This window comes from Eutrigla gurnardus (genome assembly GCF_963514095.1).
Source record: "Eutrigla gurnardus genome assembly, chromosome: 16".
NCBI classification, from domain to species: Eukaryota; Metazoa; Chordata; class Actinopteri; order Perciformes; family Triglidae; genus Eutrigla; species Eutrigla gurnardus.
In genome coordinates this window covers 14,986,645-15,012,790 of record NC_139927.1, presented here as the reverse complement: position 1 = coordinate 15,012,790, position 26,146 = coordinate 14,986,645, and the positions used below count along the sequence as shown (strand labels likewise).

Sequence of the window (26,146 nt, the reverse complement as noted above, 5' to 3'; positions counted from 1 at the left end):
AGAATAAAATGAATGTGTCCTTAACCTATTCTACAGTATATCAGGCCACCTTCCAGCCATCTTCAGGTACACTGTGTTTAACCCTGACTGCTATTGATCTAAACCACACTCAAAAAAAAGAACGTACTTTGGCACTAGCTTATTGGATACATTAATATATACGGGCTATTACAGAGGATATTTAATCAGTGAATCCGTTATCTGCTCTGTGGCACCTGTTTCATTAATCAGCCAATAGGAGCAGCATCTCTCCTCAAAGGCTCATGGGGAAAAGGCCACCGGAAGCTTTGGGTTTGTTTCTTACCTCTTTCCCAGACAGGTAGTAGGCGGACAGCAGACCTCCAACAAACCGGATATTCACCTCAAACACAGACACTTCTGCGTTCTGCAGCAGGGACAAAGAGAAGAAAAACGAAGTGATGAACATTTGAAGAAGTGCTGCTCATGAATATACAATCGTCCTCCCACGAACGGAGAAGCAGGAAAATACAAACTCAGCACAGAAATGTTCCTGGTTCCCGTTTCACTTCAGAGGATTAGATCGGGGTGGGTTTTCCACAGTTCAGACCGATATTTTTGGATTGAGGCAGCCACCGGTAAATGCTGACAACATTTAAATTCTGGCTGTTGTAGAACTGGGATCTGCTATGAATAAGTGAGTATGTTATGACTGCATTATGTATGTGATTACAGTGTCAGCATTGGACGATAGGAACATTTTGTTTCACAATATTATCCCAATAATCATCAAAATATTGCACTATATAATGGATGGCATTTAAACATACTGGTTACATTTTTTACTTCTTTTTTTATTTAACATCCTTTTCGATGAAAAACATTCAAATAATATTACATAAGCTGATCATAATACATAAGGTCTCCCTGCAAAAGTCTAAATACATATAAAAAATATATTTTTGTATCCTGTATTTTTAAAATCTGGCCCTATTTTTCACTTATCTACGTGATAGCAAGCAGACAGTTTTTTCCCATCTCACTCATGACTATATTTATGATTATCCTAAGTATGGAAATTCAGCACGATCAACTTATTTTTTGTTGTATTTATCGCAATCTGCATCAGTGATATTGATGACAAGAGGTACCTGCAAAAAAGCCCAAAGGATATTAAAAAACAAAAAACCCAGCCAGATACTGCCGGTTCACCCTGCTGCCGTCTGGCAAGAGATACAGAGGTGTCAGCTGTACCAGCAGACTCCAGAGCAACTTCTTTCCTCCTAGACTCATCCTCCACATATCAATGAAATGCAGTTCAAGCTCCACTGTGCCTAAAAAGCCTCACAGAGCTGCTAGCATGGCTGCACTGAAAGAATGATTATATAGTTCTGCTCTTTAGTTCATCAGCAGATTGTTAAAACAATAATGCCCCTTGTTGGGCAGTCTTACTCTGATCCCTCATGGAGCAGTGAAGTACTTGACGCCCCAACTAAAAATACAACACCTCTATTTCTAGACAGTTTTTGGCAGAGCAAACGAGACGAGCGATGACAAAAAAAATTTGAATTTGTAAAAACCATTTGTTTCGGCAAAAGAACAATGAAGCCTCATCTCTCTCGCTGCCTTTCTCTCGTCTTTATGAACAAATTCCTCAGTCAGATGAAGTTTTTTTTTGTGTTGACTGACAGCTCTGATTGAGTCACTGCTGTCGACCAGATATAGACAATGGAATCCGTCCTGTGGAAAAACAAATGTCCTGTCATTCCGTCATTAGTTAGATTGTGTTGCTAATTCCTCCCGATTAATCTGTGGGTTTTTCTCTCCCCCATCGTAACGTACAGGCAGCTGAAATGCGAAAGGACCCCATTATTTCTACCGACTACCTGCTGTTTATGATATGAACATTTCTGCTTGGTTTTGAAAGTGCTTTTGAGCAAACAGTTGGAACCATTTTCCTGCAGCGACTGCTTTTAGCGACCGTCGCTGCTTTAAACTGTTGGACAATGACCCTCTGAGTCAGCGGCAGTGTGACGTTATCTCATTCCTGCAAGACGGCCCGACGGTGTTGGCAGGCGAGGAGTCGAGCCTCCTGATGTCGCAACATTAAGTCCATTACAGACTGCACAGGAAACTGACTAAGCATTGCCTTTTCCTGACAGAGAACTAATTAAGAGCTACAGCAAGATGAATCGATGAGATAATGGCCTGAGTACACCTCTTTAGATAAATCTTATGATCTTTTTTTGTTAATGCTGGTTACTATGTGTCACTGAACAAGCTTTATTTGCTGGTCCGGGAGCATAAAATGACAAAAAGCTAAACACAAAAACCCTTGCACCAATAGAATTCTTATTACAGAAAATGTTTCCGTTTTCCCCATACGACTCTTTATGGCTTATGCACGCAAGTTCTGTTTCAGGGCGTTTGAGTTATGACAGAGGAAGTCTCAGGAGTGCTTTAAACCCTGCACTCTTGTGCTTTCTCTTTAAATAGATTGAAAAGTGTTGGTTGTGTAGAAATAAATGGCAGTGTGACCTGCGTGGCTCCCGAGCGAGGTGTCGGGGCTGCAGCTATACTCAGTCAGGTTTAGGACGGAGGGTAAACACTCTTTCATTGGTTGCACATAGAAGAGCAGACAGTAATGCTGAAGTCAAGCTAGTCACCGTTTTGCAGAGGCTGAGTCAGAGATCTGGCTACGTCGATGCCCTGAAAGACTTCAGCCACGACGAAAGTAGCTCTCTCGTTAGCAGTAGGAATGGGATGATACGGAAATTTAAAGTCACGATTTTCCTGGACAAAATAATTGCGATTCACGATATTGTCCTGATAATAATCAAAATATGCCTTACACTCTAAAGCACTAAAACATACTGGAATGAATGAATTATCTTTATTGCATCGCAGAGAGAACACTTTTTGTGAACTTCCATTTCAGTTACAAAAAAATTATCAAGCAATTTTTAAATAAGGTAATCATAAATTCTAAGGTCTCCTTGCATGAATAAAAAATACATTCATAATATATAAAATATATATTTGTTCATTAGATTATACTTCCTGTACTTTATCACTAGGGGAACTAGACAGCTTTTTAAAGTCACTGTGACGATATTCACGATTATCCCGATAATGAAAATGTTTTTCGCCCCATCAGTAGTTAGCAGCTCATAGTTAGCATGGGAAGGACCATGTGATAAAAGGAGGGGGAGGGGTGTCCTCTCTTTAGCAACACTGGTACGCCAAAAACTTTAAAAAATACTCCAAAGATTTCAGTAAATGTGTCTGAAAGGGCTACGTTAGCCACTGCAAGAGACTTCCAGAGCAAACTACCAAACCAGAAGGAGGCTCCAGCTGAAGTGACGTCCAAACCGAATGTTTGTCACCCACGGAGGATCGACGACGGGATGCAGATCTCCCTGGCCCCCACTTAGGCAATCAGGCCTTAGAGGGGGACACCGATTGCCTTTTATTGTCATGTATGTTTATCAAATATAATAAAGGGGGGGGGGGGGGGGGAATAGTCATTTCAACCTTGGTCATAATGGAGAAATATGCCTTGTTCGTGGAAAAGTACCACCTTGCTGTATTAACAGTAAATCACCATCTTGGTGTCTATATAGACCTTGCCTAAATCATCCAGCTATCTGAAGTCTGTAAGTCTCCCCACTAGGTCATCCTGTTATCTGTAAGACCCCCCCGACCTCACATTCTTGTTAGTGAATACCTTTGGTGAGGAGACTGGGTATAAAGATACTGTATCACTCTGTTATCAGTTAGCATCAGACTGCTTGGCTCTCTGTACTCAACTCATCTATTTCTTAAAAGCATATTAAACCAGAAAAAATAAAAAGTCATTTTAAACCTCTATATTTCCAGGATGTCCACCACACCCCAACACCACCTTGCTGCACATATAGATAAGCATCCCTACTTGCAACATAACCAAAAGAATACTACTGCAACATTTTTTTTCTAATTTCTTTTTAATATTGCATAACACTCGTTTCTCCTGGCTCATGTTGAACCGGCTGAGCTCAAGAGTGCCAGATCAATTAAGTTAACTTCACTTATATCCTGTAAAACATCACATTTTTGTGCTTTAATGGTTGCACAATGTTCTCCTTTGGCCAGCAGCTCTTTCCTTCCTCTTCTGAGATCATCTTTAAGTCCTATATCAACCGATCAGTATGTGGTGCGCAGGTTTGTTACAAACCATTAGACCGTACCCTGCAGTTCCTGAGGAAAAGAGAAACTGTTTACACAGCGCTTATAAAACGCACAAGAATATGGCAGAACTGTTTCTTCCACCGGCTGCTGCTGTCATTTTACTGTGTGTGTGTGTGCTGACAATTCAAAAGCCATCAAGAGTTGTGCACTTTTTGCTTAGGGACAGTTGTATTGACGCAGGCGTGTCGCATGAAGACATCAAATATATCTGTATTGTCTCGTTTCTCCATCTGTTACTCCGTGTCTTTTGGCAAAGTGTCCAGAGACGAGCGCTGCTTTCTGCTGCCGTCACTTCCATATTCATGAGTCTAAACAATCTCCAAACCTTTGTCTTTCTCCCTCTCTTTTTATCCCTGTTTTCAGTGTCTCAGAATCACTTGAAAGGCTCCTGTAAGCTCTGGCACGATGGCAGCGTTTTTCAGACTGTTAAATCTCCTGAGAATGTACATTTTAAGACTTACTTTCCTGGATCGTTTCACTCCAGTCGCGAAAAAATTTGTTGTTGTATCGCCCTGTCAGATGACACGCAATCTTTTTTTTTTATTTTCAGAACATATTGATTCTTTAGTTATTAGCAAAGCTAAAACAACGTAACCCAACCTTTCCCCAGGTGGTTTTCACAGTAACTGCCGTGCCATTATAGAGCACTTATTCTAAAGCACATCCAGAAAAGTGTGGCACATCAAAAGTAACTTCACATCTCGACATAGTGCTGCCGCAGCACATGATCAGAGCAGATTGGAAAACAATATGCCTCCTGCTGCGACAGTGCTGTTTGAGTGACGGGACGGCTGCTGATTAATACTGTAAATAAGGCAGGATTATGCACAGGGGATTGTTGGGGCCCTGGAAATGAAGGTGTGGCACGTCTCCAGTCTCTCCACATGCGAATGAGCTGAAACATCCACAGACTTGCACACAGTACAGTAAGGAAGGAAAAAGGTACTGTACAGTGTGTAGGGATGGGACGATGTAGGATTTGATTGCAAAGTGTGATTCAAATAGCAATCCCATGAATTGATGGTGGTGTATTTCCATTAACGGGATAATATCGGAAAATATTGTCACGAGTTAAAAGCTGTCTAGCTCGCTGTCAGACGAGGAAAAAAATAGATCCGGATTTAAAAAATACAGGACACCAAAAACATGTTTAAAAATATTCCAACGCTAAATTATCAAGATCATGTCGTGATTTCTTGAGATTTTCTATGAGATTTTCATATCACACCACATCTAATAATTTCCATGTATTAATTCTCTTATCATACCTACAGAGTGAGCCAGCAAAGGGATGCTGACTGCAGGTTATTAAAGGCCATCTGTGTCGTTACTAACAAGGATAGCATCGTTAAAGCTGATCTGAAGGCGTATTTTATACAGTACTTGAGATTTATAGCACTTTAAACTAGGATATATTATTTGGTCTTAGAATCAGGCCACATACTGGGAACTCATACTGGGAAGTGGTACTGAGGCGTACCATTTCATCATGAGTGTCAAAGAAAAATAAATAAATAAATAAAACAAGAAAAAGCAAGAGGAAGAAAGGAAAGAGGGCGAACTGACATCAAACACAGGAAAAGTTTGATATTTTTCCTACGTTTCCATCCTGCAGCATTTGAGTGTGCGTGTGTGTGTGTGTGTGTGTGTGTGTACGCTTGTATTAAAGTTGTAAGCCGTAATAGACTTCTGTATGGATCCATTAGACATGTTTTTGGCTCTTTGCCCCTCTGGGTTTTATTTATAACGTTGTGGAAGAGCAAACAGAGTCATTACACAAATTTCCTGCACACACACACACACACACACACACACACACACACACACACACACACACACACACACACACACACACACACACACACACACACACACACACACACACACACACACACACACACACACACACACACACACACACGAGACTCTCACGTATTGCCTGACGTGAAAATTCTTTATTCACACATATTTCGTGGAGTCTAAGTGACTGAAATCATCTAGAATTGAACGTCTCTGAATAGTGTTTTCTATTACGCTGATAACACACTAAGTGCATCGTGATCAATTACCGGCAGACTCCATTAGAAGCCCGGATAATTGTTTCTTACAATGTAATCATCGAGGCATCAGAAAATTGCATTAAGTTTTATATCACGTCATTAAGGATACCACATGAAATATTAAAACAGCCGGCAATTTTGAGCTTATTATGCTTATTATATTATGTCTTGATTTGACTAATCATCATGTGTTTACAATGCCTTATGAGCACAAGCTAGTGAATCATCTGATTAATGTTTGGTCTCTTGATCAAATATGCGCTTAGTGCATTTTCTTGCGTTTTTGTATTCATATTTCTTGCAGTTGTTAAGAACGTGCCTCGTCATTTTAAAATGCTTCTTCAGATAGAGTTAGCGTAACGCATGCATCGGTGACTCGGCTGAGATAGGGGGAGGGCTATGTAGGCAACATCAAGGCCTTTTTTCATCCAACTGCTGATCACACACACACACACACACACACACACACACACACTAGGCCTGCACGATATGAGGAAAATCTGCGATGTGCGATACCATTGTTCAATATTGCGATGAGATATGACTTGCGATAAATAAACAAATATTGAAGTGTGCATATTAGCTATACAGTTCCTGTCTTTCTGCTATAATAGGTACACTCAGTGTTTCCCCTAGAATTTTTTTCAGGCCCGGTGGTACCCGCCGAAAAAACCCTATACAGACGAGACGCGTGGGATGGTGTATTGGTGCAGTTGGATTAAGTCAGGTGGCACAGCAAGCAGTCTGCAATTCTGCAATTATTATATTTGCATTCAACATTTTTGTTCAACCAGAGTGTATTCAAGGTTTTCAAGGATTCAAGGAGAGAGTGACTTATTAAGGTGCCAGTTGATGGAAATTATCCAAAATTAGGGGCTGGAATAATATGTCTGGAAAATGAGGAGCATCACATTAATAGCTACAGATACTGTTAAACACTACAACGACATGAGTGCATATATTGTCTTATTTTATCAAGTAAAATATAAGTTATAGGTTTACTCAACAGCCTGGTAGTTCATAGAAATTCAGGTAGAAATAGGTTAACTCAGAGTTCCACAGCTTATCAAAAACAATCCTTATTTTATTAACATAGGCTGCCTAAGGGCGCGATCAGTAGCGTGCCTCGGCACGATTGCCCCAGGGGGGTCCCCCGCGGCTTTGCATTCACACTGCTCCAGCCCAAACGGGCTTTGGCCCGTTAGCCCGGTTGTACAAACGTCATCACGTCCTAATACTACACACACATGGCTTGATGTTGTTTTTAAGGAGCGCCGTCTCTGCATATATTTATATTAAACACTCGACCTGCATCAGCGCATGTGCGCACGAGCGGATCTGTGCGAGCAGGCAGCGCGAGGAAAGCGGATTTTGGACGGAGAAACACAGCGGCATTTTTCTTATAAATGCACCGGTCCGGTTCCGCTCACACCACGAGTCTAAAGAGTGCAACAGCTTGTCAAAATACAGTGTCAACTCCGTGTTTTCAAAGTAGAAAGCGACATCGTGGTGGTTTAACGAGGCGGAACGGCATCAGAACAACATCAAGCGTGTAAAGTACACAAAGAAGAACGTAGCGGGAGCGCGCGGTGAGGATTGTTGCGGCCGCGCATCTTGCGGAGCAAGTCTACTGTGCTGCGCGGAGGCGCTCCTAATGTAAATGATTATTGATTTATGAATTAATTGATAGGTAGCTTATTTTTGGAGTATTGATTTATTTTTTTTGGCCTGGCGGCAGGCCTGTACAATGGTAGGGGAAACACTGGTTGTGTTGCAGGTGGTGATGGAGGTTTGTTGTGTTTCCTCTGGAAGTTGCCACAGCTGTTCGGCATGTTTTACACAGTACCTGTGTTTGTAACACGTCGTCGCTACGGAATCCAAAATAACTCCAAATTGCAGAAGTGCAGTTCTTTTTCACCACAAGGTCTTCGTCAACCACATTTTCCTCGCTATTCTCTCCTTTCTCCGCCATCGTGTTACATAGCCTCGCAGTCGCCACAAAATTAACACCAATTAATTTGAGGGTGGCTCCGGAACACATAGGACCCGGGGGAACATAGGACCCGGGGACGCTGCCGGCGCCGACGGCTAGCTGTTGCTTCATCTGATTGGCCAAATGGTGTGAATGCATGGCGCATGTAAATAAAATGATTTTTATTCATCGCGTTTCAGGCATCTTTTGCGATGTGTTAACCGTGCATGTTCATATCGCGATGACGATGAAAATACGATTTATCGGTCAGCCCTAACACACACACACACACACACACACACACACACACACACACACACACACACACACACACACACACACACACACACACACACACACACACACACACACACACACACACACACACACACAGAGAGAGAGAGAGAGAGAGAGAGAGAGAGAGAGAGAGAGAGAGAGAGATTGTGTTGACAGAGGTCAAAATGCAAACATGAGCTCTCCTCGTTTGAGTATAAATTATATTTTAATCTATAAATAGCAGGTGGAATAACAATTCATCCAAGTTAAAGAAACCGTCAGAGTCTCTACAGTTACTTCCACTGACCCACATGTGGTGAGATTCAGTCAGATGGCTCTTTGTGAGTTTATTTTCAGACGATATATAACGTCATTCACTGCCATCTAAAGTCCAAAGAAAACAGCTGACATGACTTCCAGGCTGCGTCTGAAAAGCGTCATCGGGCTGTGAATGCTGTCGCGTGTTTTATCTCGATTTTATACGATTAAAATGAAACGTTTACGGGGGCTGTGAATAAGCATGCGTCCTTGGCGAGGAGCTTTCAAAAGCTTCAAGGGGTTTCTTTGTGTTTTAATGAGAAATCTGGGCCTGTGTTGTTCTGGGTGACGGTGGGATGCAACGCTGCTCCACTTCAACGCAGCTTGGTTACAACAGAGTATGGATACTTATATTTCACTTAAAACGGGCTCCTGTAAACATGACTTCTCTTGTATTGCTTGCATCATTTAATTATGACAGTCAACACCCCACCCTGCTTTTGTCTGATCCATCAGTTTTCTGGCAAGTTTTTTCCTCAAACTACATGATAATTGGAAGCAGGTTAGGTTTTCACTGTTCACCTGCCAGCTAAATGTCTCAAACAAATGGATTTGGCTGAAACTCAGCAGACAGGTGGCAATCTAGATTGGGGTTTACGCCAAACTATATGTTGCACTCGGGAAAGCATGAAGCATGTTGACTAATGGATAGCAGCATACAACAAACTACAAACAGGCACTCCACCAAAGACCCCTTTGTATATTTGTGTGATTTACTACTGTGGCTAAATATTTGTTTCAATTCACCTCCAGTTATTTGGATTCCAGCCGTCGTTTTCTCTCTGTCGTTGCTCAGATTAATTGAACTTTTAATTACATCGTGACTAAGCCTCGCCTGCATTTACATGTTAAAGGTTTTTCAAGGCTTCTCTCTGCCATAGACGTCAATGATTCAGCTCTCTATTGATTGGCATGTGGCAGAGGGTCAAGGATCTGGACCAAATCAATTTAGTTGATCGCCACAAGGGCACTCGCATGTTTCCTTACCACATTAAAGTCGAGGTTCTTCTCAACCCAGTCGGTAGCAGCCTCAAACTCCTCAAACATTTCCATGATGTAGAGGGTATCCAGGGCGTCCACTATTGTTGCTCCCTTTATACTGCCTGCAAGAGAAACACACAGAAAGGTTAGAAATAGATTACAGAATATCCAACAACAAATTATCGAAGGTTTTTACATCTTCAGTGTTTTACAAAAAAAAAAGATGCAGATGAACTTCAGTTCAACTTTTCAAAATGTGCAAAAACTCCAATGGAGGTCATTTAAATGTTAAAAGCGTGTTAGACAGCCTACAACTCCTTTTATAAGTATGAGTGACACCAGGTGTTGGCAGAAGTCTCACTGAGAAAAGCAGTGAACAAACAGCAGCAGTTAAGAGTTATGTTTTTGGAGGTTGAATCAATTATTTTTGCTCGACAGATGGTGAGAGGCAGCGATTATCAGCGCTGATGAAACGTCGGGAGTATTGCTCATCTCTAGTGATTAGCCTCATAGCAGGAGGGAAGAGACACCAAACCATCATTCCGGCGTGCTGTCATTACCCACGCCGCGTTAAAGAATCCAACACTACCCCAAACACTCCGTCTTGTGTGTGCGCCAGCGAGCTCAATAAGTCATTAAGCATGCAACAAGGCTTTTAGCCCCAACAGACTTGTTTTAAACACAGTACTCCCTCTGTGTGAGCTATGTGAGAGGTGAGGAAAAGTAAAAGAGGTGAAGAAAGAGGAAAACAATGACGAGTAAGAGACAAATACATCAGCGTAGGGAGGACGACCCTACAGAGAGAATGGCAGCAAAGGACAACAAGAGGAAGCTCTGATAGAATGATAAAACATAGGAAAATAAGTCCAAAACAGGAAAAGTTGAAGGAGAGAACGCTGCAGGTATGTGCAGCTTTGTGTAAATCTGTGGCTTTATTTCCCTTTTGTAAGAAGTGGGAGGATGCAAAAGGAGCTAAAAGCTTTCCATTAGACACAATGCTGAATCATCAGCTACAGGCGCAGGGCCACTGTTGTCCATCAGACGCAGCAATGTGCTCACTGTGTCTGGAAAAATATTGGTATTTCTTCCAAACCACCACTCTGAGATATGACAATTTAGGTGAACGATGCTGGCTTTGAAGATGCTTTTCAATACAAAGCGACAGACACAAATCATATTTCTGGATAAAGCTTTATACAGCATTCATTAAAAATGTACTTAAAAAATCCACTGGAAAGGATCTAAAATCAGAACCTCGACCGAAAAGCTGGGTTTCCATTTCACTCATCTATCTGTGTGTTAAGAACGGAGTTTAAACAGGGATTAGCCTAGCTTAGCATAAAGACTGAAAGCAAGGGGGAACAGCTAGCCTGGCTCTCTCCAGAGCTTGAGAAAGAAGTGTAGGTGGTTAAATTACTGGCCGTATCTGACAACCGATTTAACAAATGAGGTATGCGTTTGCAAAAGGAACGTATGGGGTTTTGGTATGTTCACATACGTAACATGTTATGTTATGCTAAGCTAATAGCCTCCTGGCTCCAGCTTACAAATGAGAGAGTAATATCGATCTCGGTATCGAGCTAATGCTTTAAGAATAAGAGGAGTAAGAATGAAATGATGATAATGCACATATACGGTGCATTAAATCCACATTAAAATGTACCATTAGAATTCTATGACAAATGCCTAGCCAATCAGAAATGGAGCAATCATCCAACTCGCGGTGGATGTCAGTGTTTTGCCATGCCTCGAGCCGTGCGTAGAGAAAGGGAGCATGTGACTCGAGGTGACTGCCGATTCAGTTACCGTTGTAGTCACTTGTCCTTCCTGTTTTTCATCCATCTCACGTTCTCACTGCATTGAAGCCTCCAGAGCGACAACGAGGGGACAAGACACTTTCCTCCCGTCCATTGTCTTGTCACAGTGCTTCCTTCCCCTTCACTGCTCATCCTGTATCCGAGTATGTGTGTGTGTGTGTGTGTGTGTGTGTGTGTGATGTGATGTGAAAGGTACAGATGGTCAAAGAGTGACCAGAATACTAACTCAATATAAAAAAGGATGTTACAGCAGAAAGGAGAAGTTTGTGGAAAGTTTCGCAATGTTGTTGCTTTCATTAAGGATATCAATAATTATACTCAGTTTTAAAAAACATTTCAAATGATCAAATACCTATTATGTATACCGTAGATGTTTTCTCATTTGGCTTTTGTTTGTTCTTAAGGTGTGTGAAATAGTCATCGAAATGCAGTAAATCTGTAAGTCTGTTTTGCTACTTTATATTATTAAAATAACACTTCATTTAGATGGTAATCAGCATGAAAATAAAGGAATAACCAAAAAAGAAAGCACTTTCAGATGACACTGATCACAGCGTAATGAAAAGATGTTTGTGGGACAGCTTGTCCAGGACCACGAGGGACTGCTTACATCAGTTTGTTACCAGATCCTGGATTCGTGTCCAGATGGGATGGCTATAAAAACCAAGACAGGATTAAACTGAACTCTGTGAGGCTGTGAGAGCAAAGTCCGATCATTTTGGAGGTTCTGCGTGCTGCCGCCGAGGATTTTGTTTCCGTCTCAGCAGCAGATGGCTCAGCAGAGGGCAGCGTTGATGATGCTTCTGTAAAACATGAGTGGTAGCGGAGGAGGAGAGTCTCGGATGCTTCTATAAAGGAAGACCAGTATGGGAGGACAGGCCTTGTGATATTTGCTGTAGGTGGTAGGCTTGTCACAGTGGGAGAATTCTTACATATGTAAAAGGTTTTTCCACAAAACTGTAAACACCAATGTTATCGCCCACAGCAGGAAGAGTGAGAAACAGATTCACCCTGCTTTGTATCAGCTAAATTCAATCCCTCCTCTTTGCATCTACAGTTTGCTTGTCTTCAGTGTGTGAATGCATTAGGTTGAAGCTTGTTCCTTGTGGACATTACCTCAAAAGCAGATCACAGGAGAGACGGGAGAAATGGTTGGATGGATGAAAGAGTCGCCAGCCTCAGAAGACAAGAAGAATCATTACCTTTCTGTTCCCGGACAGAGAATAAGGATGGATGGGAGTGGGATGGCAGAAAGAAATGGGAGACTCAAGGACCAAAAGTCATTAACCAGCAGCATCAGTGACCCCCCCCCCCCCCCCCCCATTCCTGTGTGCCCCGAAACACAATCCATCCAGTTGTTCCATCCTCCTGTTTTTTTTGTCCTCTAATGAAGAATCCATCAATCTTCTCTCCTCTTATCCTACCTCTACCAGAAAATGAGTCAAGGAGAGAGATGGATGAATTAAAACTTAAGCACCAACATCGCCTTGTATGCTTCATACATCACCTACATACTGTAGGCGCATGTCATTCACTCACACACACACACACACACACACACGCACACGCACACGCACACACACAGTATGTCATGTACTAAGTACTGTTCTACTGCAGACATGAATATTAGCTGGTAGAAATATTAGCTGGTAGAAATATTAGTGTGGACGACTGCAACTACATTGCATTGGATTGTGCGTGTGTGTGTGTGTGTGTGAGAGAGAGGGTGACACAAAAAGCAACATCACTTTTGTCAGTCAGTCAGTTCATCATCACTCCCACGTCAGCATACAGCTCTGTCTTCGCCACCAGATTGTGAAGTGAAGTGAAGAAGTGAAGGTTATTTTGCTCTGAACAACCAAACAATGCATTACTCCCCTGTCTGACGCACACAAGCACACACACGCACACGCACACGCTCACACACATGCACGCGCACACACACGCACGCGCACACACACGGGTCAAAATGCAAACATGAGTTCTCCTTGTTTCAGTGTCATTATATTTATCATCTATAAATAGCAGGTGGAATGACAACTCAACTGTACATGTTCCTGCTGTTCCTATGAAGGATTACACAATAAGTCTTCATCGATCCCTTTCTAATCAATTACCCAACTGTATACTGTTTTAAGGAGAATACTTGCTATGTCTTTAAATCCTTTTTTTGTACATTTGAAGGTATTGTGTTTGCACTCCCTGCATACATGCTACAGTTGCTAGTCATCTTCCTGTGTGTTAATACTACTTACTGTTTACTTATCCCGATAATTATCAAATATAATATTCCTAAAACTCTTAGAAATAGCACTAAAACATGATGAAATGTTGTTAAGAATTCTATATAACTTTTTTGTGAAAGACGAGGTCATCATGAATCATAAATATCGCTGCATAAATAAACTTTAAATGCATGTAATATTGCAATATTGTTCAAGTTTTTTTTTTTTTAAATGTCATGATACTTCCTGTATTTTTTTTTTAAATCAGGAGCTATTTTAACTTCTCTAACATGACGGTGAGCTAGACAGCTTTCTCAAGTTGCTAATGATGAAATTCATGAGTATCCCGATAATTACATTTTACCATTTTAAGATTAATTTATTGTGAGTGACTTCTTCCCAGATTATATCATCCCATCCCGACTTCAGACGGACAGCTAGTTGGTTAGCAGTAGAATTCCTACAGATAGCACTCAATTTGTATATATTATAGTTAAAAGCTTAACCTTATCAATATTGCATGAATATGTGTATGTTATAGCACCATTAAGTCCCCATAAATCCTTTTCATAGCCTTTATTAGACCATCCTCCGAATGTAACAATTATCACCCTATGTGCTTTCATTCAATCACGCCACATTGTCGTGTTATTAAGGTCACGTAATATCTAGATATGCGGGATGGGTTTCTTTGCTTTGGGAACATGAAGCAAAGAACACTAAATGTCATGTGGATTACATCATGTGCTCGATGTGAACACGAAGATTGACCTCAGCGGTCGGCCGTACCCTCCGGCTTTGGGTCACACGGAGCTCCTCGCCGAGTCTCCTGCAAATTCCCTTCCACCGCCATTCAGCGCTCGCGGCTCTGCACAACTAAACCAGAGTACAGAGCTGTGGATTATCACAGCAGTCATGTGAAGCAGACGTCCTCTCCTGCAACAGTCATCCCTACAACGATGGGTCACATGAGAAATGTGAATCGATACGTGGAGCCCTTTACCCTGAGGCTTTCTACCCCAATTTTGTCAGGCAGCATTACACTTTTGAAACGCAGAGCATTTATTGTGCGTGACTGATTGATGAATTAATCCACATTTAGCTCTTTGCCCTACTCACTCTTAGACAAGCCCTATGTTAAATATCTATTCACCATCTGCATAAATCCCATCCTGTCATAAAGAACTCCGCTCACAACTAATTCATGAAATGAATCAATCAATATTTAAAACAAGTGTTCTATATAGAACTATATAATAACTAGTCTTTCAGATGTGTTATCCTTGTGTGTCCAAGTTATTAAATTGTTACCATTTGAACTAGTCAGTGGAGTCATCGCTACTTTGATTGCCAACAAAAACAGCCAAAGGAATAAAGTGACGGAAGTTCCCATAAGCTTAGGAACAAGGAACAAGCTTAAAACATTTGCAGCATGATGCCTTCAAGCTGTATTTAGTCAAATTAGTTAGGGGTAAAACATAAGGCTATCATGATATATAAGTTTTCACCGCCATATTAAATAGATATGAGAGGGGGAATTCTCAGGAGTTCAACTACCCAACACCAGCTCTAAGCATCTTATACATCATTAAAACTACTATATATATATATATACACACACACACACTTCATAAGTTTCATTTTCATTCATTTTCTAATCATATCAAGTGTGTGTTTTTATGCAGATAAATAACCTGACTTTTCAGACGGTTTAAGCAGAGAACCACCTGAGAAGCCATCATAGAAATACTTGGCAGGTGATTGAATGAAGCATTTGTCAATCAAACTCTTGCCAAAGTCAGCCTGGAGGAGCTGTCGCTATTGCAGCATCGACGGCAACCTCTTCGGGAGCAGCCATTGTTGAGGGAGCAGTGGCTTCTCTGTGTAATTGCGTCTCACACACCCAAGCCACGCCCACAGCTGCCAGGCCAGTACCTCCTCCCAGGACGCTAATTGGACCGTGCCCTGACTTCTCAGACACAAACACGTTACTCCAAGCCAGACGGGCTGGATTTTCATGTGAGATGTAATGACATCATGAAAAACGACTATACATTACAATGACAGTAAGAATAAAGTAGGAGGATAACATTTCAAATTCTTGATAGTTTACACTGACTTTGGGACTGTTTTTTGGGACGGTGTTGAGAAAAGTAAATCTGGAGCCTTTTACCATTCTGAGAAAGAAACTCGGAATCTGCAGAGCGGCAGGACTTTTAAAATATTACAAATCAGAAAAGAGGCAACGGAAATGGCGGATCAGCGAATCACTTATGACAATTATGAAAGTTCTATTTCACGTTCAAAACTTAAGCAACTTGTTAACCTACTTTAGTGGAATATGTATGATAAATCCTGTCCAACTAGAAAAAAGTTAGCCAGGAAACACAAAGCTCGTTCCAGTTTTATTGGGAGAAATAAATTCATATTAACCCTGCACACTGTCTGCACAGCTTTAGCTCAAAACTAAAAGCCTCAGCCTTCAAAAGACTGACAGCAGTCAAAATGTTACTCATAGTATGAAAAGAACTTCAGGCTTCTGTCATCTTGTAAAACTTCAGTCTTCAGGAAGAATCTTCCTCAGTTCACTGCCTTTCTCAGCCCGAAAATGTTTTCTGGATGGAAAACGACCCCAATGTGTCCCATATCGCTATGCTATGCTAACTCAATGCAAACTCCAGGTCTAATCCTTAATCCCACAATTTGATCCAGATCTCGACACCCTTCAGCCCCGCTGGTGATCCCATTTAGCCCCAACTACCGCCTCAGCGCCAAGCCTACACTGTATTTTGTGAGAGGTCACAGAGGGGAGGTGAGGAAAAGTGATGGCTAAGCCTTCGGCTAATCGTGTTATCGTAGGCAGAAAGCATGTGCACGCACGAACACACGCCGACACAATCCCAAAGTGTATTAACCTATTGGCTTCTGCTGCCAGATACTCCAGCGTCAACACTTTTTGTCAAGGTTACAGTGAAAGGCATTCGCGCGCTTCACTTGTGTGCGCGTGTTGGAAATGTGACAGCGATACAGAAGAGGGATTTAGAGCAAAGCTGTGATATAGTATAGAAGGACTGCACTGCAGGTATGGACATCTCAAACTGTGCTCTTAATGTTGTTTGGCTGCATCGTTTATTCAGGCGTGGGAACTTCCAGGGACCAGGCAGACCTCGAGGAGTGTGTTTAGGTGTGTGTGTTCTCATTGGGAAGGTGGGCGGTGATGCTGCAGTGTGTGTTTTTCGAGGCCTTGGGTGGGTGGGTGGGGGGGGGGGGGATTGTTGTTCGGTGTCTATGAGTGTCTGTGATTAATTAATGATGATGCTGACTCAAGGTTCTATAACAAAAGCTCAGGAGAGCCGAGTGTGTGCAACACAGAGTTGCAATGTGTGTGTGTGTGTGTGTGTGTGTTTGTGTGATGGATACAGCCCATTTCGGCTGCTGCAGTGCTTCCACTCGTCTGTGTCCCGCCCACCTCTGTGCAGAGCTTGATTTACATCATTTCAGACACCACCAAATACAAGCTCCCTCCCTCCCTCCCTCCCTCCCTCCCTCCCTCCTCACACATGCAGGAGGAGAACCTGAGGGTAGGCCCGAGCAGAATTACTCCATCCATTTCAATTAGGGAGACTGAGCATCTGATTCAGACGAACACAAACCACTGCGTGGGAGCCGAGGCCGCAGCCCGGGACTCAATGTCAAATTATGTAACCAACTAAATGACTTGTCTGGAAATAGAAAGAAACCAAAAACATTAGCCCGCTTTGACTGGTGGACGGAAGCACTATTTTAGCTCTGCTATTGAGTGCTGCAGGAGAGAGTCCTAACATCTGGACATGAGTTGGCGGTTTTTCCATTTCCAGCTCCCGCAACAAATAAGGCTGTTGCTAACAAGTGGCTAGATGAGAGTACACAGTGGTCCGCCGTTAGCCTCGTGGAGGTCATGCGACTGCTGTGTAGACTGTTTATAGTTGTGTAACTCATAAAAGTGGCATTCATTTTTAAGTGAAAGGTTATTGTCATTGTGCATCACATGTATGCACAAGGAAATGCAGTTGTAGCCCATTTGCTTCACGAGAGAAACAAAACAGTAGCGCATTCCTGTAGAAGATTATCTTTCTGAACAACACGTGTAAGTTTCAAAAACAGGGTTTATTTCTGCAATAATCCAGAACAAGAGTGGTCCTAACTTCTGGGTTGGTCTGCAAAAATACGCCGTCCCTGCAGCGCTCTGCATTCACCTGGTTCGCCATCTTGCAACACACCTGAGCCTGGTGGTCTGCCACGCGTTTTCAGTTCACCTCACAAGAGTTTTACTATGATTCATTTTGCCCTTAATATCTTGCAGAAGGTGTGTTTTCTCACCATGACTCACCAAGTCCTCCAGCTGAAGGGGCCATTAAAAAGATTTGATTGAAAAAGATCGAGACCACATAACTCCTCTGCTGGCCTTGCCGTTAGCCTCCAGTGCAATGCAGGAATTTATTTCAAAATCTTTTTTTTTAATTAAAGCCCTCCTTATAATTTATTTTTCTATTTTTTTTTACCTTTTTGCAGATAGTACAGCATGAGAGTGAAATGGGGGAGAGAGACAGAGATAGAGAGAGGGGGACAACACACACAATGGGACGCCGGTCGGATCCAAACCCGGGGCCGCTGAGATGAGGACTAAGTCTAGGTACATGGGTTGCAACTCTACCGAATGAGCTATCCGGTGCCCCATATCTTGGATCTTTTAAGATCTCTATGGTCTAAAACAGGGGTGTCAAACATAAGGCTCATGGGCCAGATCCGGCCCACCAGCAGGTTTCATGTGCCCCCCCAGATGTTTTGGGTAGGAAGGGAAAATTAGATGTTCACATCCAGTTGTCTTCAATAATGTGTAATAAGCAACATATCTATGATTAGCACTACAAACTATCCTCAGGAAGGAAGATGCCGAGAAAACTGACTTGGAATGACAGCAGTACTTTGCTTATACCTGGGTATAGTAAAGGAGGATATCATCAAACAACAACCTGTTACCCACACAGAAAAATTACAATGACCAGGACCATGACGGCCCCCACGAGGTCTCATTCTAACAAATCAGGCCCACTGCCTAATATGAGTCTGACACCCCTGGTCTAAAAGCTATCACAGAAATGTTACATTATTGCTTTCATTAAAGCTCATAGATAAAAAGAAACACTTCGACTTCAGGGGTGATGAAGAAGCTCTCAGCTCTGTTTTTTCTAATTCGCTCTAAATTAGACATACACATTTCTTTTAGCTGCACGCCCTCTCTTCAAAAAGTTATTCATTTTGATTTTTGAGTTCAATTACCGTAGATGACCAAATAATCGCCCGCGTGCAAATACGCGCCTGTGCTCTAATAGCCGCCGGGGGTCCGACCTCATTTAGCATATTAAACGCCCGGGCTACTAAATGGTCATCTACGGTAGTCGTAGTGGTATACTCCTCTCTGCTGTAAATACAGTCCCAATAAGTCGGCACCAAAAGTCGTCTAGGAGACATTTAATGGCGTTATAAGTAATGCTGTAATACACCATGGTTAAATAGACGTTTCTGGCAGAAAGTGCGGTGCAACCACAGTCCTGCTCAATCTCACTCTACACTCCCAACACTCTGTGGCGGTTGTTGAAAGACTAATAAAACAGTCTGGCCCTGTATTCAAAACAACTGTAAAGGCTGACGTTCCACAGGTCTTGGTGCTATCAACACTGACTTTAGTTGTTGATTATAACAGCGATGCTGCATGAACCTGACATTTGAAGGTCAAGTGTTAATGCAAACAATCTACTTTCTTTCTCTCGGCTTATTTTCACTGTCACTTAAGTAAAGTGAGTCTGTGAGTGCGGGGCAGCAGCATCGCTGCCGAGGACGAGGAGAAGAAAAGTCATTGAGAGTGCCGGCACGGACGGAAGGCCACGGGAGACAGGAGGGGAACAACAACATAAAGAAAAGAAACCCGGCAGCATCTGTGGCAAAGGCTGCCATTCATCCAACGGCCTTCCTGAGCACTGCAGGCGGGGCCGAGCAGATAACCTCCGCTGCGAAGCCTGCATGTCTCGGGAGATACACGGGCCCTTTACTTCTTCACACTGCCTGTAGCTATAGATCCATCCAACTGTCCTGCAAAGGACCAAAGGCTTAACAGGGTGTCACAGAAGGATGTGAATTAGCTCAGCCCACAGAGCGGAAGGAAGAATGTTGGCAAAAATAATTTAAAAAAAAACAGGAGAGACTCGAGAGCCTCGTCTGAGATGTGTTATGGACTGTTTTTTTTAGAAACTCTTAATTATTCTGGAGGCAACATAACATGATGGAAAATAAGAAAGCCAGTATTGATATTATAATGTTTTCAAGAATCTGTAACAAATGCATTCACATTTTATCCTTTTTGGGACCAAAATATGTAGTGAAATAAACGTTCGCTGTTGTCTGGTGGACTACTGGAGAAATGTTTTCTAAATAAACTTTCATTCTTTGTCATCACCATCTTATTTCTTGGTGGATACACACCTATATTGTGGCTAAAATATCACTAGCAGAGATGAATTGGTCTAGTGCCAATATCATTAATAATTATTTATATAAGTCAGAATGTGGCATATGTTAGGCATTACATGTGGTAGTTATGAGCCGATCTAGCACTGCTAGCCAACGTTAAACGTAGTCAAGAGTTGGAGGGGTCTCCTGTGTTTTCATCGAAAACAACCCACACAGCTCAGCTCAACCAGACAGATGGTATCATATTTCCTAGACTCACACATAAAGAAGCCCACAGACGATCTCTCTTATAGCCCAGTCCAGGTCACGCTGGACTTAATGGTTAACGACCACGACACTCTGCCTTTTTTCCTCTTTGCCTGCAGCAGGAGACATCAGTAGTGACCTTTAATGTACCGTGGCTCGGTCAAGGGTGTTTATTTTAGACAGAAAAAAAGACAGACACACACACGTTTTTTTTCTTTGGTTGGTTGAACACACAAGTGCCTTCCCGAGGCGGCCCTCTGCAAGCCGAGGCAATGGGACCTTATGTTTCGACCTTTAGCTTGTTTGGCAGTTGAGGAGCACAACCAGCGGCCTGTCAGAGTATCAATTAAAGAGAGGATGGGCGAGAAATCCACACAGACCGGAAACGCAGCGGACAGCAACACTGCAGCAACTACTGCAAAGCACAAAATGTTTTGTTTTTCCCTTTTTTCAGAAGACAAGAGACTACCCACCTACCGCATAACAGTGGTGAAGCACACAAGGAGCAAATGCCAGGAGATGAGTTTTCACAAATGTTAACTGCATGCCAAATTAATCTGAGCACACAAGGCCAAATTTTCCAAAGATTTTAGCTTTTAAAAGGCTATTTTTTTCATAATTTTAGACGACACACTCCCATTGAAAAGAAACCCAACCTTCTGGTAATCCATTATAGAGCTTGAATCCCCAAACTCAAATTCTCTCTGTTGCAGCTGAAATCTTTCCATAGAGCGACAAAAAAAATGAAATCCCCATGGCAGAGTCTGTACCTGGAATCCATTGCCACCAGAGTGATGCGTTCATTGATTTTAGAAAACAGTCTGCATGTTGACAGAGTACTACATTAAAGAACCCTTCTTCCATCGCCAGAGTGCCCTTGCAGAAAGTACCACCGACTCCGGGATAAGGCCTCGGTACCAACTCCACCTCTGGCTCATTGGCCTGTAATGGCGCTGAAATTAGATTAAATTCCATAATAGTCTAACGGGAGTCCCGGTACAGCTTATGGCTGGGCAGACAATTCGCTGGCACTGAGCTCCAAATGAGCTCCTGATGACCTGGAGAAACTTAACAAGGCAATAATTCATCTTCCAGGGGTCATTTAACAAATTCTGGTCGGCGAGATCTGGCTGGAAATGGCCATCAGTGGCTGCTAAGTTCATAAAGAGAGCTCATGTTACAGTTTGACAAGTTACAAGACTCCTGTGCAAGACGGAAGTCTAAATAATTCACTTATTGCTCAAACTCAAATCATTACAAGAACAGGGACACTTTATTGTAATTCTGACATCCCCCCCCTCCCCTTTCCAACATGCTGACTGTGTGTTTTAAGCGAACTGCAATGTCACAACAGGATTGAACCCGCTCTGGATTTAGAAACAGGCAGACGTACCTGTTCTTGTGAGTCTCAGTGGACGTGTGCTGGTAATAGACAGCTGAGATGTGGTGCGAAGAGACAAAGAGAGGGATTGGAGACGACAGGAGTAGAGATGGATGCCATTGTCGCCTCTGGCTGTATTTCATTTTAGCTTTAAAAAAAAAAGGGTGAATCACCAGAATCTCCAGAGGTGGGGAGATGTTTTATTGCAGTCTTGACTTTTAAAACACTGTCCTTGAAAACCCTGAACCAACCAAGAAAGCAGATTACATCGAGGACGAGGAGTTCAGGCGCATTACATCACCAACACCATATAGTTACTGATATCAGGACAGTGTTATTATTGAATTCATCAATCAGCACAATATTATCGACTTTGCATCCAAAACGCTGCTATCAGTCAGCCTCTACATAAGGAGACCATCATATATGAGTGTATTAATAGAGCCGGGTTGACAAGTGGGATCCGGGTGAAATATTGTTTGTGGCGGATATTGTCGCGCCACGATGAAAAGCTGTTATGGGAGGAACAGCAATCAGTCTGCCCTTCAGTTTCCCACTCAAAGTGCAATTCAATTATTGTTGCAAAAGACCACTCCAATTTCAATCTGTATACAATACGTTAGGACCAAAGTAGTTTATGCTTACATTAGTCACCAATACTGGCGCTGCATAAAAATAAATCTCCTCTCTTTTTGAGTCAGATTATCTACAGTACTGGTGGTGAAATGGTACATGTGCTCATACTGGAAACGGTCAATGCACAGCATCCTTTCAGTACTCTCGTGACCCAAACAGAGGAAAGGAAATTCTGTGAGTTTTACCCAGGAGGTTCTGGCAGCAACCAGTTGTTGTTAGCTATAGCATAGCAAATTAAGCCCAATGGACCACGACACTGTAAAACTGAAGTACACTTTACTTTAAAGTAACTCATTTTACTGCGTTCATTAATGCATATGCTGGATTCTAGACAATACAGAATTAAAGCATATGTAAACGGTGTTTGAGCTGCTACAACCGGCCTTCACATTACCTTTAAGCTACAGCCCAGTGCAACAGGTCTTACGATGGAGGATTACACAATCAAACAAATATTTTTAACATTTACATTTTCTATGATTTTGAAATTGACAACATGCCAGTATTTCAGTGTCTAAACAAAATATAAAAGTGAAAAGATCCATCTATATCTGCATAATTTTGTGAACCACAAATATTTTGGCTAGGATAACGGTGAGATTAAATTTTCATATTGTCCCATGTCTACTCAATATTAAGATGCTTGCTGTCTTGAGAGCAGAGCTCACATTCATTTAAAGGAGTCATCACCTGGTTTTATACGTATCCAGCCCCCCTTGGATCGCTTTGGATCAATTCGTAAAACTTATTAGAAAAAAAAAAAAAAATTTTAATCAAACATTGAGCTTGTTCTGACCCTTTTTCGTACCGCGATTTTATCACGCGAGATTACGCGCGAGGTTTTGACTGGTCCGGATGTGCATTGTATAATATGTAATGAGGCGCGCGTTGATTCGCCGCAGGAAGGACAGAGCCGGGGGGGCTTGCCTGCATGCAGACTCCAAAACATAATGGCGGCGCTTCGGCGATTTCAGGTAGCGGACGGGGCGGGGTTGGGTGGTGAAAGAGGGGTGGGCTTATGCAAGTAGCCGCCACGGTGACGTCACCGAAGGCGCAGAATCAAAATCTCGTGCTTTAGGAATGCACACCCTTGTGTGCTATTCCTGTTCGGAAAAAGAGCAGAAGCGAAAAAACGGCGCCACTTTCAAACTCCAGCCTTTCAGGCAAGTTTCAACTGAGGTCAAACACAGATATGCATGTTTTAACAAGAGAAATTGCGATTTCCAGGTGATGACTCCTTTAAGGATAAGGAGCATTTAAATTAGACACTGATTTTACATGTCAGTGCTAATACAAGATTACAAGCAAACTCCATCTTGCTCATATCTCCTCCTCATTACCGTTGTGTTTGGGTTAAAAAAACATATTTTGTAACACTGTTTGAGAAAAAACATAACCAAGTCGTGGATGGCTGCCTGCCAAAGTAGTTGGTTGAGGAGATAAACATACTTGCCTGCCAACATGTTGGTAGAATCTATGGCTGGTAGTGTTGGCTGGATTTGAGCAGTAACTGTCAAGTATTTGGTACCAGAAAAAATGCCCTCCTACAAACTAAGGAACATCTCTCAGCACACTTAAACCCTCCTGAATGTGTGCAACATCCAGCCAAATGCAGCGGGAAAGTGAACAGCTGACACCACAGCTGGCGTCTGAGACCACGGAGTTGTGCTCCTTCAGGGAGTGACCACATGACCCCCTCCCATCTGTAGTTTCCCAATCAACAGCTCTAAAGAGAATGAATATGGGTTGTCCAGGCTTAACAGAAGATCGTTTAAAAATCCATTCTTGAGTCTCATGCTGGAAATAAGAGGTCCAACATTGAAGAACGATTCCTCACCCTCTTCTGACCCCTCATCCTGTTTTTATCATAAAACAGGCTCCAGCTGTTGTCATTAGTATATCAAGGTTTTGAGTAAATAAGAGTACAGTGTGTGCTGGAATTCTATTTTGAATAACAAAAAGTAATCTACGAAAGGATAATAAATACATTATGATTTAAGTATAACGAATATAATCTTTACTACAGCTGAAATGATTTGTTGATTAGTCGATGCAGAAAATCCGCAACCCTCCTTCCAACTTCTCGGTTTTGAACCAAATTTATTTTGGTTTTGGCATATTCGATCGTAAAAAAAATAGTTAGTCGCATATATCCATCTTAAATTACAATTTATTAATCTCTGAGGAACACCAAGGTTGAAAAATTCCAAGTCAAAGAAGTCTGTAATAAAAGGAGCAGTTGATAATTTCACTTTTATTCCCTTATGATCCAAACTAACCTTTAAAGCAACAGTTGAAAAAATGTTAAAGTGAAAAATATGTTCTTAAGACGCATGAAAATAATTAATGTGGTGACATAAATGCAGGAACGATGCCAGCAACGCTATCATGTTTACTTTAATCTTTTGTCACTTCAAATAAAGTACAACTTGGCTCGTTTTAGTAGAAAAGCTTAGACAACCACTGTTTTAATATATATATATATATATATATATATATATATATATATATATATATATATATACACACATACATATACAAGATATATATATATATATATATATATATATATATATATATATATACACACATACATATACAAGATATATATATATATATACATATACAAGATATACATTAAGGGTGAACAAAATACATATATGCCATCTATATACATCTTGTTCACCCTTAACCTTCTAACTACAGTCATTAAAGGTTTCAACTCTCCTTTCTAATTTGATGCAGCATCCTGGATACTGTGTTACAGGGAAATAGCCTCAGGTATAGTAAGTGGCTTCATTACATAATATTCCAGGTCATGCTAATATTATCGTCATACATCATGTTCTATAAGAGCTGCAAATGGCTGTGACAAGGCCCCGGGGGCCAAGCGGTCTTATTTTGTGATGGAAGTGGGTTTGCTGGAGCAGCCAACTGAAACCTATTTACTTTTCAATAGCAGAGACATGGATGGATAGAAAGAGGCAAACAGAGAGAGACACTAACACACAGACTTGAACATGCTAATCAAACAATTAGCATTCACATGGCTGCTTTCCGCTCTTCCCACATTTACGTATGAGAAATTCCTGTAATGAAACAGTGGCTGGAATTTACACAAAGCCGATTGAATTTCCTCATTAAACACAGGGAGGAAATCATTAAAAATGAGCCTGAAAATCTTCCACACTGTATAATGGAATCGACTTAGTGGGCTTTTTTGGCATTTTCCCCAGGGCCAAGGCTGAAGTTATGGATTACAATCAAAAGTACTTCAGTGAAAACACCTCCTTACAAATCGTCTTTGTTTACGCCCCATTACTTCTTTTTTTTACTGAAAGGATACAAGGTGAAATCTTCAAATAAAACTCATTCTGTCTGAAAAAATGCATTCAGCTTAATATACCAGAAGATCTTGTTTTGCGTGTTTCCAGAAGAACAGTGACCTGACAATCCTTTTGTAAGTAAGTTAAAGTTGAAATCAAAGAGCTGGGTGAAGACAAATAGGAGGCTCAATATCAAAAGAGCCTTCACCCAAG

At 41.8% G+C, this 26,146-nt stretch overlaps 1 protein-coding gene across 1 annotated transcript in view; it reads right to left on the bottom strand.

The window, feature by feature from the left end:
• Window positions 1-26,146, bottom strand: part of man1a1 (mannosidase, alpha, class 1A, member 1) — a 132,167-nt gene that overhangs the window by 68,506 nt on the left and 37,515 nt on the right. The window contains exons 3-4 of the mRNA XM_084030808.1: window positions 9,802-9,917; window positions 305-385 (exon numbers count right to left, since the gene is read on the bottom strand). Of these exons, the coding sequence (XP_083886934.1) occupies window positions 305-385; window positions 9,802-9,917 (197 nt within the window). The remainder of the gene's footprint in view (window positions 1-304; window positions 386-9,801; window positions 9,918-26,146) is intronic.